The sequence below is a fragment of the Urocitellus parryii genome, chromosome 2, assembly GCF_045843805.1.
Source record: "Urocitellus parryii isolate mUroPar1 chromosome 2, mUroPar1.hap1, whole genome shotgun sequence".
NCBI lineage: Eukaryota > Metazoa > Chordata > Mammalia > Rodentia > Sciuridae > Urocitellus > Urocitellus parryii.
In genome coordinates, this window is record NC_135532.1 from 92,399,915 (window position 1) to 92,417,547 (window position 17,633).

The window sequence follows — 17,633 nt, forward strand, 5'->3', positions numbered from 1 at the left end:
GGCCATACTGAATTTTAGGAAAAATAGAGTACTCAATGCAAAAACATAACTTGATGTGCCAGACATGATGGTGTATGCCTGTAATCTCAGCTACTTGGGAGACTGAGGCAGGAAAATCACAATTTTAAAGTCTGTCTAGGCAAGTTGGCAACACCCTGTCTTAAAAGAGTTATGTGTGGGGGGCTGTGGATGCAGCTGCCTTTAGTTCCCAGACTGTAAAACAAGACATAAGAAAATCCACATATCTTGTTGAAGTTACCAGACTTCAAAAAGAAAGAGTTCTATTGCATCCAGAGGGGAAAAGTTAATATATCTATAAAGGGAGAAAAAACAGGCTGGCCTGGAGTGCTCTCAACTAGAATGACCAGTGATAGAAAAAAGGAATGGACATATTTGCAGAGTTCTCAGGGAAAGATTGTAAACTCATAATTTTATATTCAACCAAACTGTTCAAGTTTAAAGGTCTCTCGAAGAAATGTTCAAACATTCAAGTACTCATATTGTATGGTTCCTATAAGTTCTTTCTAAATGAATAAATGAATGAATAAATAAAAAAGACTTCTAGATATAAACTCCACAAGACATAAATGGTAATGATAATCATACAACAAAGTACTTAGGCTAGGAGGATTGTATCCACCACTCACTCACCTCTAGGTAAGTCATCTTTCATACAAGGCCCAACACAGGCACCATAGAACAAGAGACATTCAGTCTTCTAAGTTATACTGAGCTCCTGGCATTTGATGCTTCAGCTTTCTTATGCCCACATCCAGCTTTTATGACTCTGGGAAAGCCATAGGATGTAAGTGAAAAGGGGATTGAGGGAAGGGCAAAGGTAAATACTACATGAACCACCACTGTATAGCCTTGGATCTTTTTCTAGAAAGAGGAGGATGAGCTTGGTCTGAGATGGGCCTGCCTAATTCTGAATGAGACACTCTAATAAGCTGGATGGATATCACCTGAGGTAGGCCTAAAGGTCTGGTTTTATTCTACATCACAATGACAAGTCTATGGCCTTTGGGCTTAACTGAAGGCAAAAGATCTTTCCCATTGATCCTTCCCAAATCTAGTCCTCCAGGATGTTACTACCAATTAATTGGAGTTAGTGGAAAGTTTGCTATCCTTGCTCTGGATTCTGGAAATGGCTGGCCCTGAAGGAAACCAAAGCCAAATCAGATTATCCTGAGGGATATTCTCAACCTAATAAACCCACTCAGGTCTCAAGGCAGGGGGATGAAGTTCCCAAGGCTTGCTCTTATTGAAGTAATAGTTGGCAGCTTCATCTGTCCTATGTTTGGTGGCAGCAATACTTGTTCCTATTAGGCCCTCTTGCCACATTGTCCCTTGCTGATCCAACTGCTGACCTATTCTGAACTCTCCCTCAGCAGTAGCATAGCATCCAGAGATCAATGCTTTCACCACATTCTCACTGGCCCAAAGAGACTGGCCTGCAACCTCCTGAGACTTGTTTGGCAACAGAAAATTTCTGTCAGATGCTTCAGAGTGGAAAGGATGAGTGAAAGTGGTGTAGGTACCTATACAACACTAATGTTCTTTCATGTGGGTTTGTCAACCTAGGAGTGTGAGCACTTGTATGCCCAAGTGCATTTGTATACACCTGCTGAGGGAGCTATCACCAGGCCAGCATTCTGCTTTGTCCTTACCTGTATTAAGGAGGAGCTGACTGCCTGGGTTACTCTGGGGTATTTTGGGTCTCAGAAATTTACCCTCAGAGTAGGGCTGCAAATTAAAGGAACTGGGAAGTTAGGAAAGAAAGATGTTAGCTTGTTAGGGAGTGCCTCTTGTAGCATGACCTCCTACTCTTCCCAGGAATCCTAGGTGTAGTATCTTCCCTCCACAGCCAACAGGTCATCCCCTACTTCAAGATATTATGTCACAGGCACTGAGCCCATGCTGCCAGCTTCTTGTCAAATCACAGCTTCCTTCTGAGCCTGAGTGTTATGGAGACATTCATCTCTGTGCTGTTGCCATTAAGGAGCAGATTCTTTTTGTCTCCAGGCAATCAGGAAACATGGTGAAGCCAACTCTTGATGGTATGGGGCCTCCCTGTCACTGACCGAAGTATACTGTCCTTGGGGAGGGCTGGGAACAGGAGAGAATCTGATCTGGGCAACCAACAAAGACTTTAAAGACTCTTTTAAAGATTGAGGATTGGGAATTTAAGAAGTTCCTCAGTGGTGGCCTCCAAACTAGGACATGTGTGGCAGAGGGTGGGGAGAGAGGGAACAAGGCAGAGAATATGAAAACTCCTTTTTATGTTTATTTTCTAGCTCATCCTTTAAAACTTTTGTATTTGGGGAGGTGTTTTATGAATAATAGAAATGTATGTAATTAGTAGATAAATATTCATATATTGGAGATGCATGTTTTATTGACAGGGGCACACCATTGAAGAGGCACAAGGCCTCTGGCCAGAAGGCTGGATAAAGAAATATTTTTCTTGCATAAAAACTGGAATTTTTTTCTAAGTCAATTTCTGAATTTCCACATCCATTCCCAAGAGAGGAGCTTCAAAATATAGGAGCTGGATCTGGCATCCATCTTTCCACAGCTTCTGTTTCTCTACCTGTGTGTGCAGGGACCACTGGGGATAGCCCCAAAGGAAAAAGTCCTCTCACAGCATCTGCCCAGCCATAATTGCCCTACATAAAGGTCATCCATGAATTTATCAAAACCTTGTTTGAAGCTATAGGGTTCTTCCAGCTGCTCTGACTTAGAGAAACAGTTTTCATAAGTTCACTACCCACCTCCTGGTGACCAAAGACAGCTTATTAATGTGAATCATTTATCTTTGAAATGATCAACTGGAGATGGTAGGGGGTACTCTCTAGAATGTTTCTGTGAGGAGCTCATTTCCTTCTGGACCATCCCCCAACTACCCCTTCCCTACCCTGCCTGCTCCACACTTCCCTGTTTTTCCTTCTAGTCTGCTTCAACCCTAATAGGCCCTGAAGGTAGCTACCATAGCAGATTCAACCTGCTTCCCTCTGTGGATTACGGCTACATCCCTTCCCTTACCTAGTATCTAGAGCATCTTTTAGTTACTAGAGCTTGTGAGCCTCATGTCTTTTCCTGGGGTTTCTGACTATTGTAGTCTAGTACTATACTGCATTGTAGTCTAGTACTGTAGTCTAGTCTAGTACTATTGTAGTCCCAGTACTGGTCATGGTATGGGAGGTTCTGAAGATTGGTGAGATAAGCTGACTGAATTTGTTGTACTCCTTTTCCTGCAGCCTTCCTGTGACCAGGGTGACCCTTCCCTGGCAAACCATGTTAAGATGGTCTCTAAGCCGTTAATAACCCTAATTGTTGAAAAGAAGAAAAACTGGTAGAAATCATGGAATTTCTTTTATTTCCCTTTCTCTTCCTTTCCTTTTCAGTGTTGGAGAATGAACCCAGGGCCTCATGCATGCTGGACAAGCATTCTATCACTGAGCCACACCCCTAACCCAAAATCAGGGAATTTCTATGTCCTCTATCTTTCTTGGCCACCTTTAAAAAAAGTTTGTCTCTTTTTTTGGTGGGGTGGGGCGGGTACCAGGGATTGAACTCAGGGGCACTCAACCACTGAGCCACATCCCCAGCCCTATTTTTGTATTTTTACTTAGAGACAGGGTCTCACTGAGCTGCTTAGCACCTCGCTTTTGCTGAGACTGGCTTTGAACTCCTAATCCTCCTGCCTCAGCCTTCAGAGCTTCTGGGATTACAAGGGTATACCACCATGCCCAGCTAACAAAGTTTATCTCTTGATAAGGTATTCTTAGTTTCCTTTTTGACTTCCAGCCACTCTTTAATCTTCACTCTTCCTTCTCCCCCAGCCTCCTTCTCCCTATATATTTTCTGCTTTATGCCAGTGTTCCTTTCCCAGCCCTCCCCAAGTAATAGGATTCCCTGAGGCTCCTAGAAGGAACATTGGCCTCAAGGGGCTTCACTGCTAAGTCACTTCACTAAGTCTTTTCTAGGATGAAGCCTGTAGACACCTCCCTCTCCTTTTCCCTGCTCCCTCCTTTCTTCTGCTCAGCAGCCATATTATCCTGGAGACTTTTGTGTGTGCCCCTTAAGGAGGGCCTCCTACAGGGCTTACCTCTTCCCTCTTCATGCTGTTCCTATCACCCTGGCTCACATGAGATTTGTTCCCAGTCATGACCCCTGAGATCCACCATGGTGGACCTTTTGTACAGCAGGAGAGGAATCTGGCTCCTTCTCAGATGTACTGGATTGGGATCTTTATGATGTATGGCCCTCATGGATGTGTAGATTCATCATGGCTCATGACATCATTGGATGCTCTCCCTCACAGAAACTTCTCTACCCTGTGGGGTTATTTTATTTTGTCCTCCTTTCCCTGACTGCCCTGTTTCTGGCATCTCCTCTATTCCCATAAACATTGGTGATCCCCACAGGTTTTCCTGGACTACTGCTCTGAGGGTGATCTATATTCCTGAAATTACTGTGACCTGAACCCTTAATTCTCCCAGATAAAAATCTCTAGACTGGTCTGAATTGAACCCCTGAATTGTGACCCTATGTCTCTTGCCTCCATCCTTATTTTACACAACCAAACCTAAACTTGTGATTTTGCTCTTAAGCTCCCATCCACCAATTGCCTTCTCTCCCTGGGTTCCCTATTTTAGTTAAAAAGAACACTCTTCCCTGGAGTTCAAGCCAAAACACCCCTGCTGTAACCTCCCTTCCTCTCATCCTGTGGACTGTCTGCTGGACTATTGCCTTATCCTCACACAATTCCCTCCCTCTACCATCTTCTTCTCCTTGGCATAGAGCAAACACCTCCTGTTTGGAAACCTTAGAGACCCTGCTGTCTTGGCCCTTCCCATTTTAACTTCGAGCTTCTCAATTCATTCAGGTAGTTCAACACACATTATTGCTGGGAACTGTTCTAGGTGTTGGAAATAGCAGTGATTTATATCTGCCACAACTGCCATGTACAGCCACCTAGATGAAGCATTCTCTAACATGACTCTGGGACTTTTCCTATGCACTTCTCTCTGCCTAACTTGCCCTTTCACAACAGGAAAAATAGCCCATCTTTTGAGATCTAGTGTAGATGTCTTCTCATCCAGAAGCTGTCTGAAGCTTCTGTCTTCCCCCAGAACATGCAGCAATGTGTTTTACAGTGATTTGTTTGCACATCTGTTTTTAATCTAAACTGGAGGCTCCCAGAGGACTTGATCTCTATCTGTTCTAAATTTTTATTTTAATTAAATATTGAATTGGTGTTTATCAAGAATATAAGAACATTTGTAAAATATGTATACAATGTAAAGAATAATAATACAAGGAACACCTGGGGATCCAACTCCTCTTGTAAGAGATATGAAGCCTTTATACCATAAATACCTGGAACTAAACCAAGCATCAGAAAATGTTTCTGAATGACTGAAGGTCTGAATGAATTAATTTATTAATACTTGTCACTGGAGTCATGACCCATGAGATCCACCATAGTGGACCCTTTATACAGCAGGAAGGAATCTGGCTCCTCCCCAGATGTACTGGATTTGGACAGGGCTTGGGCATTTATGATGTGTGGCCCTCACGGATGTATGGATGTGTAGCACTTACCAAACAACATAAATACAGTAGCAATTTTTTCTGCAAGACTCTCAGTTGCAGAGCAAGCTCCAGGTAAAGTGGTTATAACTGAATGATGTCACTGCCCTTTCTTAGGCCCACTTCATGAGCTCATTATACTGTTCACACATCTTTTTGTTCATTTTGATATGTCCACTGAGTATCCTCAGTGCAAGCACAGTGCTGGGTCCCTGAAATACAATAGGGAGCAAAACAGTCAGAGATCTCTTCCTAGGGAGCTTCTATTTAAGTAGCTCTTTAAAAAAAAAGAAAAAAAGAATCCAAAGAACCTAAATTATGGTGCTTCCTACCCCTCTAAAGCTATACTGTGCTTTCCTGAAGGTAGTGTGGGACCGTGGTTAAGGATATGGACTGAAGACTTGAATGTTAGATTGCCAGCCCTACCACATGTGAGTCATCATGGATTTGCGGGGCCCTTAAGGAAGGCCTCCTACAGGGTTTACCTCTTCTCTCTTCATGCTGTTCCTAGAAGGAACACCTAGAACCACCCTGGCTTTGTAGCAATTTCCTTGTCTGTAATAAGAGCAAAATGGATTCCACACCATGAATTTGCTGCGAGGCATAAAGGCATTAGTATGTGAAGAGTGGCTAGTGGTGAGTGGCTCACAGTGAGGGCTCAGTATCATCACTGTTATTGTTAGCAGAGAATTCTCTGTGGTAGGGGAGACTTGCAGCCTGCAGCCTAGGAGGACCCTACTATTGTTGCTACAGTTTTCTCTCACATAGTTAGTTCTAGAGAGGGACTGAGTGCCATGCCAGGAACTTGCCATATTTCCTCAGCTCTAAAACATTTTGAGCCATGTATTACTGTTCTGAACCATGATGGATCTATATTCCATCCATTCAGAATATACAAATGGAGCATCCAGTTTGTGCCAAGCCCTGGCTCTGGATAAAACATCTCCAAAAAGACTATACTATGATGCAGCATTGAAATAAAAAAGTCACCATGTACACAGAAGATTTCCTATCACTTACAAGCAACCCAAATAGAGTAGCAATTGATAAATTTTTCAGAAGTCCTTGAGGAGCTTGGAGAGAGGGTTATAGCCCTGTTACATGTAATAAAGGGCTGTTAGTAGCTTCTGATTAGCCTTCAAAGGCTACTTTTAAATTCCAGCCACAAATAATTTAAGTAAAAAATTAAACTATTGCTGGGCATGGTGGCACACACCTGTAGTTCCAGCAACTCAAGAGGCTGAGACAGAAGGATTCCAAGTTCAAAGACAGCCTCAGCAATTAGGAAGGCCCTAAGCAACTTAGTAAGACCGTGTCTCAAAAAATGAAAAGGGTTGGGGTGAGACTCAGTGGTAAGTACTTCTGGGTTCAATTTCCAGTACCCCGCCCCCCCATAAAAAAGGAGGAGAAGGAAGAGAGAAAGAAGGAAGGAAGGAAGGAAGGAAGGAAGGAAGGAAGGAAGGAAGGAAGGAAGGAAGGGAAGGAGGGAGGTGGGAGAGAGGGAAAGGAAAGGAAGGGAGGAAGAAAGAAAGAAAAGGAAAGAAAGAAAGGCAGGAAGGAAGGAAGAAAGAAGCTATTAATTTAACCACATGGGAAACATTTCTTTTGGATATGTAGAAATTAGTCTACTGAAAGGCCCTAGAGGATCCCCCAGGTTCTGAGTGTGGGTCAGAGATGCTGTGGCCATCACTATTCCAGGTTTCTTAGCTGGTGGCAAAGATGGCTCAGAGGGTTTAGGCTCAAACTCTTAATGTTTTACCAAGAATGCTGTTGGTTGATGAAAGGAATTTTCAATGGACACTTAGTGTTTCTTTTTTCCAGAAGAGTCTGTATTAGACTGAGGATATATTTCTCCAGTCCTGGTTTCTTGTAAGGGAAGAAGGACTTCAGAGGATCTTGGGGTGGGCCTCCCCATGTGGGCTTCTCATCTTCCCTCTGAAATGGCTTGTCATAGGGTGTTCTACCAGTTAGCTTCTGTGTCTTTTTGGTGAGCAGATGGTCTTCACATACTGAATCTTTTCTACCAAACTCCTCAGGGACTGGGGCCACTGGGGCAAAAGGGGTTAGGACAAGCTCCTCCATAGGCAGCCACAGCTAGGCCACTTTAGTGCCTCTAAGAAAGTCTGTCCTGGCTCCTGGGTGCCAGCAGCTGCTCAAATGAATACAGCACAATGTAATATGCAAGGTCTCGGGAACAATAGAAAGTATTGCCTTTGACTTTTTGTACTCAGCCTCATTTAAATTGGAAAAGAGGAAAATTGGCAGAAATGAACGTAAGTTAGGTCAAAGCAGAAGGAATATAGGAGTTCCTCATGAAACTACTCAACTGTACTAGCTCCTTTGCAGCTGGGCCAAGTTGAAATGGACATGGGTATTAGGTACATTGAGCCTCCCTCAGTGGTTTTTCAAGGGCTGGATCTCAAACCCCACCCAGCTTTGCACAGTGGGAAAATATTTCATCCTGTTTTGATAGACTTGGTGTGGCATCAGGCTTGCTGGAGAGCTCTTTCAAAGTTCTTTTGAAAACAGACAAACCAGGGTGTTTGCATCAACTTGGAGCAACTTAAAAATGCAGACCTTACCCTAGACTCACTGAATCAGAATCTGGTCTTTATCAGGAGATAAAATGGGGCACTCATGATTCTGCCATGTGGCCTGGTGCTAAGGGTTAAAGTGAGAGATGCTTGTCAAGTCTCAGTACAGGGTACAGCAAATGGTGGCTGTGATGATATCACTGGGCAGAAGAAGGGTGGTAATGGGTATTGGTGGGTTCACTAGCTTGGTAGATGCCTCTGCAGGTTGCTTCTCTAAGGTTTGTCTCTAACAATTATTTTCAATGTCATTTCAGTGTTTCCCGGAGACTGGACCCCAAGGAGCCCCTGGGTAGCCAGAGAGCAGCTTCCCCAACCCCAAAGCAAGCTTCTGCTACTACTCCTGGCCATGAGAGCCCCCGGGAGACAAAGGAACAGGAGGTTGATGGTCCCAGCAGGACGCTGCAGGTAGACAGCAGGACGAAGAGATCCGGGCGGTCCCCCTCAGTGTCACCGGACAGAGGCAGCACCCCTACATCACCCTACTCCGTCCCCCAGATTGCCCCCCTTCCCAGCAGCACCTTGTGCCCTATATGCAAGACCTCGGACCTCACGTCGACCCCCAGCCAGCCAAACTTCAACACCTGCACCCAGTGTCACAACAAGGTCTGCAACCAGTGTGGGTTCAACCCTAACCCTCATCTCACCCAGGTAACCACTGCGCTGGCTCCCCACCTACCCACATCTCATTATGATGCCTTCCCTGATTCCCTTCCTCTCTTTCGCCAACTATCTTTTCCTGGTTATTTCCCTCAGCATCAGCATATTTGTACTCCTGACTGGCAAGGGGTGGTCCTGGCTCCAAGATGTGGCAGCAGAGAAAAAAACCTGGACCTATATCTTATGAGGGATCTCTACACCCTGAAAGTGTGAGCAGAGTCCTAGAGTAGAAGATGCTTTCTTATTTGGTCCAAGTTCAGTCTGTAAAAATGCCCTTGGAAATAACCAAAGACCATCTTATGGGCAACTTCATCCATTGGTTGCTCATTTGGAAAAGGCTATGAGCAGCTGGAGAACCCAAAGAGAGGCAATAGTCCTGGCCCTGGGCCTGCTTTTCTCCTTAACAGCAGGCCTGGAGGTGGATGCTGATGAGGGGAGCCAGCTTTTAAGGGAGGCAGGAAACTGCCTTCCAGCTGGGCTCTGGGAAGCTCCTCCTCTGGACTTCAGTTCAAATTATCAGGGAGCCTGAGGTAGTAGAGCAAATACCCATTCCCGGAGTGGAAATGAAGGCTGGAGGGGACAAGCCTTCACAAAGGATGTCATTGTACTCTCACCAAGAGGTTACTGTAGGATCTTTTCTGAGAGTTTGGCCTCTTTTTTTTTCCCCCTGGAGGACTCTAGGTCCACAGCCTTATCCTTGCTTTGTTCAGGACTCTGCATTGCTGTAGGATGCCTTGCAAATCCCTTGGAAACTCTCATTCATGATCTGGGGGCTTGGGTGCTCCAATGTATAAACTGAGCTGGGGCCATCCCTTTGAAATGAACTGAGTAGGTTTGCTGGCTTCCTATCAATTATCTGATGTAACCCATAGAAGTCTCTGATTTTCCCTGCAAGTCTTTGCCCTTGGACAGGATAGAGAGTGGCTAACTGCAGGCATCCGCATGAGCACCTCTGGGATTTTCAGCAACTGGAACCATTTGGACCATGTGAGAGGGGGGCTGAGTGAGAATAATTGTTCACAGGTCAGGCTCTATATATGTCATGAGGTGCTGTGGGTGTGGGATGTGTGGTTTGTGAGAGATAAGTGCGAGGTTCCAAGGAAGGAGCTGTTGGTGTGGGGAGATGATTCAGTACATTTGGAGTTGCTCCTGGAGTATGGAGGCTTCCTGAGGAGGCGTGCATGTTCGTGATTATTGCATCTGTGATTAGAAACAGGCCCATCCCTGCAGTGATAAGTTAGGTAAGTGTTTGCTGTTCAGTATTGAGAACAATGTGATTAAGGCTAACGAAGCTCACCTGTGTGTTCCCACCAGCAAGAAGCCAGAAGCACATGTTCTCACAGAAACAGGGAGGCTTGGCAGGTGACCCATGCCCCTGTGAGGAACCCCACCTTGTGCTGGCCTCACCCCTCTGTGTTCCAGATACCCTGAGATGCTCACTTGTGCCACAGCCCCTGATGGAGTGGGTGGAGTTCAAGAGAGAGCCAAACGGGGTGGCACAAATCTCCTGGTGAGCATCCCAGCCCTCACCATACCACAGCCTCTGTCTCCAGGCTCCCCCAAACCCAGCACCTTCAGTGAGGTGGGAAGGGAGCCAACTTTTGGCTGTGCCTGGAAAAACAGCTGAGTAGGAGGACCTTGGAGATACTCAGTCCATCTGCCTTGTTGTACTGGGAGGAAACCAAGACTCATGGCCAGGAGAAAAAGAGTGCTCCAACTTACTTCAGATTCACAGTTCTCAGTCAAGTAATTCAAGCAAATCCTGGGCTGGACAAATGAAATCGTTCTTTACTGTGAGATTTCTTAAGGCTTTAGCATCCTCAGAGACTTTAGGAGCTCCATAACAGAGCTAAAGTTGGCAACCATTCCCAGACTTGTTTTCACAGAGCCTTTTAGGGGCTGCTGTTCCATGGCATTTAGTTTAGGAAATGCTGACTTAGTTCATTTTTCATGTTCACACCTGGTAGATGCCCTATTCTGTCATGGTCTCCAGGCACACTTTTATGTTTCCAGAGTTGGCTTTCAGTGGTGTTCCTGTCAAGGAAAACTCTGCTTGCACATTTTCCTGAGGCGCAGCAAAGTATAATTTGCAAGGCAGTGAAGTTGCCCTTTATCTGCTAAGAGCAGACTCAGCTCCCTCGTCATGTGATGAGAAAACAAATTTGCAGGTTTTGCTCACATACATGCTGTTAGATCTGTCCTGGGCATTATATCTATTTTGGACACTTTAACTTGATATTATGTCAACCAAGAAGGCTTTTCTAGGATTGCCCTAGTGTCTCTGGACTGAGCTCTCATCTGGCCTGAGGTTCTGTGCATGTATAAGGGATTGGTTCTGAAGTCAGGTGCACCTGGGTGGCAGGGGCTCAGAGCGATCAGCTTTTTCAAGAAATCAACTACATCACCCACTTTGAAATTACTTTTTAGGAGGGCCCAACTGGAGTAGAAAAGGGTAGGGCACTGCCAGCTCCAGCACACAGGCACCGCAGATGCTAGCCATAGGGGTGCATCATGGAGACCCTATCTGGGGTGGGGAGTATACCTAGAACTGCTAGTATGGGAATGCTAAGCCCTAGCTGAGGAGACCTGGCAGCTTGGGTTCTTTGTCCAGCAGGATACTTTGCTTTCCACTGTATAGAGGGAGATACCTAGCAGTTCCAGGGAGAAATGAGGGCCATACAAGTGGCATGGAGGGTTTCACAACCTTTCTGAGACCACTAATGAAGTTCCTTTTGGGTCTTTGGATATGTAACCATGGAAAATGGAGTGTTTCTTATATGTGTTACAAGCAGAGGCTCACTCGCTGGTGTGTGACTCATATTGCTGCATAGATCAGGAGTAGGATAGAACTATTTTGTAAGACCTGGGGATGTAGCTCAGTGATAGAGCACTTGCCTTCCAAGTGCTGGATTCTATCACCAGTGCTGGGAAAAAAAATGAGTACATAAATTAAAGAACTGTTGTGTGAATTGCTGTATGGAGATCAGTGAGTAGAATGCAGGGCAAGAACTTGGCACTACTAGGCAATGGTCACCATGACTCAGCGTTCTTATATCTCATGGCAGCTGTCAGGGTCTTGTTACTTTAGGAGGTACTATAGAAACAGGAGACCAAGTATGGAGATGAGAACTACCCACAGGTAAACAGCCAATCCGGCTAAAAGCAGTGGCGACAACCTGGAATTACTGTTTTCCTGGCCTGTAGGCCCAAGCTTCTTCTGTCAGCTCGAAGGCTGTTGGTTGGCTGCTATACTCTTACAGACATGATGCTCACTAGTGTGTCTGTGCCAAGATTGGCAGGTTCTTGAACCTGTGCAGAGAGGAGGAGGTCTGCCATGTATTTTGATGGGTTTCTGAGTGAACGAAGCACATTAAGACTGCATGGTAGGGGCTGAGTTTGTGGCTTAGCGGTGGAGCACTCGCCTCACACGTACATGGCCCTGGATTCAATCCTCAGCACCACATAAAAATAAATAAAGGAAATAGAGCTATTGTGTCTAACTACAACTGAAAAATAAATGTTAAAAAAAAAAAAAAAAGACTTCATGTTAGCCAGGTGTGGTGATGCATACCTATAATCTTAGCTACTGGGAAGCCTGAGGCAAGAGGATCCCAAGTTCCAGGCCTGCCTTGGCAACTTAGTGAGATCTTATCTCAAAATAAAAAATAAAAAGGACTGGGATTATATCTCAGTGGTAGAGTGCCCCTGGGTTCAATCCCTAGTACCCCCTCCCCCCACACAAAGACTGCATAGAAATTGGGGAAGGAGCTCAGAGCATGATCCCTATTTACAGCCAAAGGAACTTCGGGTCTTAGGAAGTCTTGGCTTATTCTGGATCATTCTGGAGCAAAAGAGCTAGCAACCCAGAATCAATGGCTCGGTCTCCAGTTTTCTTTCATGTTCTCCCATCCATGGCCCACTGTCACTCAGGCGGCTGAGGCTGGTCTGTAACTAATGGCGCTGAGCCAGCCATTTTTCTTGGTGGAAACTGGGTCTTTCTGGGTTTCTCCAGTTCTGGTAGCTCAGGCAGGTAAATAATTTCACCTCTTTGAAACCACGCAGCAAAAGACTAGGGAGTTTCTTTTGGGAATCTGCACATTTCTTATCACTCACAAGGGACCTCCCTCTGACATCAGGAGGCCAGAGGTGTTATTATTCAGTGCCCAGTGATAAGGAAGAAGCAGGCAAAGTTCTCCTATTCTGTTCCTCATGTGGGGTTTGAGCAAGTACTTGTATTCCTGAATATCAGAATTCTCTGAAGGAAAAACAGAAGTCCAAGGACTGGCCTCAGTAGCTTTGCTGATGCCCTTTTGCCAGTTCAGGCCTGCTAGTCCACTTCTCCAGTCTTCAGAGAATTATATTTGGGCCAGCCACTCCTTTTTGCACCAGGAAGTAGGCTCTTGCTGATGTTGTCAGAACTCTATTCTGGTAGCTAGGGGTAGGAGATAAGGCGTGGGCAAACACCAGCTGGGCAGAGGATGGGAAGGCGAGGTCTGGTAGGTAGTGGGCTGGGAGTGAGCTGCAGGAGACTGTGAGCAGAGACCTAGGGTTAGCACAGCCCACTTGTGTTGGCCTCAGAGCCACCCACAGCACATCCCAGAATGGGACTCCTAGATGAGTCTGTTCTTGCCCTCAGAGCAGCAACCCAGGAATGAGTACTGTGCAAAGATATGGCTGCTTGTATATCTAGGCTGAATCCTCTCAGAGCGCTACCTGAAGGGGGCCCACAGTCTGTATCTGGGAGACTCATGCTTTGCCCCAGTGGCAGGAAGCATCCCCAACCTGCCAGGTCCAGCAGTCCATCTGTTCCCATGCCTCTTGCTCTAGTCAGACTTACAAGCCCCTCTAAGAAAACTACTAGAGTCTTCCCTAACCTGTTCCAAGGTTTGGACTCCACTGAGACCACGCCAGGGATGTTTAACCCACTGTGCTTCCTACCTCTACCCTCATGGTAAGCCTCCAGCAGAGGCAATTATCCAAGCTGAGTGGTATGGAGAAAGAAGAGAGCCAGCACATGGCTATGTGCCTTTCTCTCTAGTGCCAGCATCCTACTCCTTTCCAGCAAGGGACAGTGTACCAGATGGCCTGGGGGTGGTGCTTTGAGTTCATCACAGATTTCCTCTGCCCCTTCCTGGCCACACTGCTACTTGGGCCACTGAAGATTGAGGAGCAGGTGTTAGAAGGATGTGGGACCTGCAGTGTGTTGAGGAGAGACAAATTTGTCCTTTTCCTTATCTTCCCAGGAGGAGGTATCTGTACTTGTACCCAACCTTCCCTTCCCTTCCCCCAAATAAAATGGGAGTGGACCTCCAGGTGGCAGGCCCTTCAAGAAGCTTTTGACCCACTTTGTGTCTAATCTTTAGGCAGTTTGCCTTAGAGTAGCCACTTTGACCCAAACAAATTTTCAGTCAATAGGGAAATGCCCTCAAAACCTCAGCTAGCTCTGAGACAGGTATCCTTGATGCTAGTTCACGCCCTTATATGTGTCCCCAGGCTGACTATGTTCCCAAGAGACAGGACCTTGGGCTATTTGCTTGAATTACTATCGGGTGAGGGCTATGTGAGGGTGGGAATATGTGAAAAAGACAACTATGCTGGAGTAGTTTGGTGAGTAGAACCATCAGGCATGAAACTCTGCTTTGTAGCTGTAAAAGAGGCTATACATTCAAATGAGAATGAATGTGGAATTAATTCAGAACAAAAAATATGAAAGTTTATTCCTAAAATTCTTGTTTTTATATGTGAGAGCAAAGGAAAGACAATGAAAACGGAACGAAGATAGTAGAGTAATAAGTAAATAAAGTATGGGTGGAAAGAAAAGGAAGAAGGCACAAGAGGGAAAAGGCAGTATAGGGAGGTGAGAGAGAAAAAGCCAGAGGCAGAGGAAGCATAGGATAAAAAAATCTTAGTAAAGCAACCATTTTGGGGCTGGTAACATTTTTTTGTTAAGATGGACACAATACCTTTATTTTATTTTATTTATGTGGTGCTGAGGATCGAACCCAGTGCCTCACAGGCGGGTAACCTCTTGGTTTTGCTATTTCTTCTGTCCAGCCTTTCTCCTACTTGTGCCTCCCTCCACAAATGCCTTTTGAGTCCTTTTGATAAGCCAGGAAATGTCTTGACACAGGAGAAATAGGCAGAAGTGAAGCAGACATGCTGCTCAGCTGTGTGGAAACTTCAGGCCAGTGCAGGAGGCAGCCCTTCCACCAGTAACCACATAAGCGAACACACAGCCACGCCTGGGGAGGTCTAAGAGGGGGTGAGTTGGTGCAATACTGAGAGGAGACTCTTGGGTCTTTCTTCAAGGAGGGGCCATTAGACTGTAGAGCCAGGTCTAGGACAGCTGAGATGCTATAAACCAGGACCAGAGGACATGCAGATTCTTCTGGATCTGCTGAGGTCTCCAGATGCCATCTCAAGGGTTTTTAAAAGTGGCAGTAAAAAGATCAGATGTGTATTTAAAACCACCACTCTGATGGGACCTTCAAATAGCCAAAATAATCGTTTTTTTTTTAATTTATTTTTTAGTTTTCGGCAGACACAACATCTTTGTTTGTATGTGGTGCTGAGGATCGAACCCGGGCCGCACGCATGCCAGGCGAGCGCGCTACCGCTTGAGCCACATCCCCAGCCCCCAAAATAATCTTTAAAAAGAACAAAGTTAAAGGACTCACACATCCTGATTCAAAACTTACTACAAAGCTATAGTAATCAAGAGTGTGATACTGACATAAAGACAGACCTACAGGGCTGGGGTTGTGGCTCAGTGGTAGAGCACTTGCCTGGTACATGTGAGGCACTGGGTTTGATCCTTAGCACCACATAAAAAATAAATAAATAAATAAAGGTATTGTGTCTGCCCACAACTTAAAAAAAAAAAGACAGACATACAGATCAATGGAATACACTATATAGAAATAAGCCTCACATATATGATCAAATGATTTTGACATGAGTATCATGATCTTTCAACAGGGAAACACAAAAGGCCCTGGAAAAGCTGGATACCCACAAGCAAAAGAATAAAATTTGGCCCTTACCTTATAACAACTATATATAAAAATTCCAAATGAACCAAAAATCTAAACATAAGAGCTGAACTAAAAGTTCTTAGAAGAAAACATAGGGAAAAACTTTATGACATTGGATTGTGCATGGATTTCTTGGATATGACATCAAAGGAACAGGCAATAAAAGAAAAATAGACAAATAGAACTTTGTAAAAAGCTTTTTTAAATTTATTTTTTGGTTGTAGTTGGACACAGTACCTTCATTTTATTTATTTATTTTTATGTGGTGCTAAGGATCGAACCCAGGTCCTCGCATGTGCTAGGCGAGCATTCTGCCACTGAGTCACAACTCCAGCACAGGACTTTGTAAAAATTTAAAATGTTTGTGTATCAGAAGTAGAAAAGAGGCTGGGCAGGACTGGGGTTGCAGCTCAGTGGTAGACCGCTTGCCTTGCACGTGTGAGGCACTGGGTTCGATCCTCAGCACCACATAAAAATAAATAAATAAAATAAAAGTATTATATCCATCTACAACTAAAAAAAAAAAAAGAGGCCAGACATGGTGGTGCACACCTGTAATCCTAGTGGCGTGGGAGGCTGAAGCAGGAGGATTATGAATTCAAAGCCAGCCTCAGCAACTTAGTGAGGCCCTAAGCAACTCAGTGAGACCTGTCTCTAAATAAAATACAAAACAGGGGGGCTGGGGTTGTGGCTCAGTGATAGAACGCTCACCTAACATGTGTGAGGCACTGGGTTCAATCCTTAGCACCACATAAAAAAATAAATAAACAAAACAAAGGTATTGTGTCCATCTACATCTAAAATATTTTTTTAAAAAATTCAAAAAAGGTCTAGGGATGTGGTTCAGTGGTTAAGTGCCCCTGGGTTCAATTCCCAGTACCCCCGCCCAAAAAAAGTAGAAAGGAAACCCACAGATTAGGAGAGAATATTTATAAATTATATATCTAATAAAGGATTGATATCCAGAATAAAGAGAAAGGTCCTATAATTCAGCAACAAAGATACCAGAAACTCATCAGAAGAGCTCTCAATGCCTTGCTGGTAAAACAACACAGTATAATCAGGTGGACTTTCCCCCCACCCCCAACATCAAATTATTAAAAAAAAACAAATTTAAACCTACAGAGAAGTTGAAAATATTATACAAGGAATACCCACAAATCTACCACATCCATATATAGTTAACTCATTACTCTTTTGGTTTTATCATATCCTCTGTCTCCATTTTATCTTTTTGTTGAATTTTGAAGTATTTTTTAGATATCAGTATACTTCCCACCAACTACTTCAATAAGCATATCACATTAGCTGGAGTTCAGTTTTCATTTAAGGTTGTTTTTTAGATAAATCTTGCATATAATGAAATGTACAGAGCTTAAATATACCATTCAGTGAGTTTTGAGAAGGTAATCAGGTGGGTCAGCCCTATGAGGGTTGTGGGTCATCTGCAGTAACAATGTGAGTAGGTTCAGTGGAAGCCTGGGAGAAAAAGGCCAAGGACTTTTGAGAAGGAGAGGCCAGAATGAAGGGGTCTGGAGGGAAACAGAAGCCAAGAGGGGAGAAGGGCAGAGTAGGATAGCACAGCTAAGTGTTCCCAGAATTTTAAAGAGAGGTTGAGGTAAGTCCAGGCAGTGTAGCCTCTGGATAGTGGGACTAGGCACCAAGAGGAGCATGTATGGGGAAGTTGTGGGGAAGTTGGCTGATCCTGAACAGGGTGTATTACTTGGCATAGTGGAGAGGCTGGGTGAGA

The 17,633-nt window shown here is 44.7% G+C and overlaps 1 protein-coding gene across 1 annotated transcript in view; it reads left to right on the plus strand.

Moving 5' to 3' along the window:
- Bsn (bassoon presynaptic cytomatrix protein) overlaps positions 1-17,633 on the plus strand; it is a 98,432-nt gene that overhangs the window by 51,463 nt on the left and 29,336 nt on the right. The window contains exon 5 of the mRNA XM_026384007.2: positions 8,447-8,840. Coding sequence (XP_026239792.2) covers positions 8,447-8,840 — 394 coding nt within the window. The remainder of the gene's footprint in view (positions 1-8,446; positions 8,841-17,633) is intronic.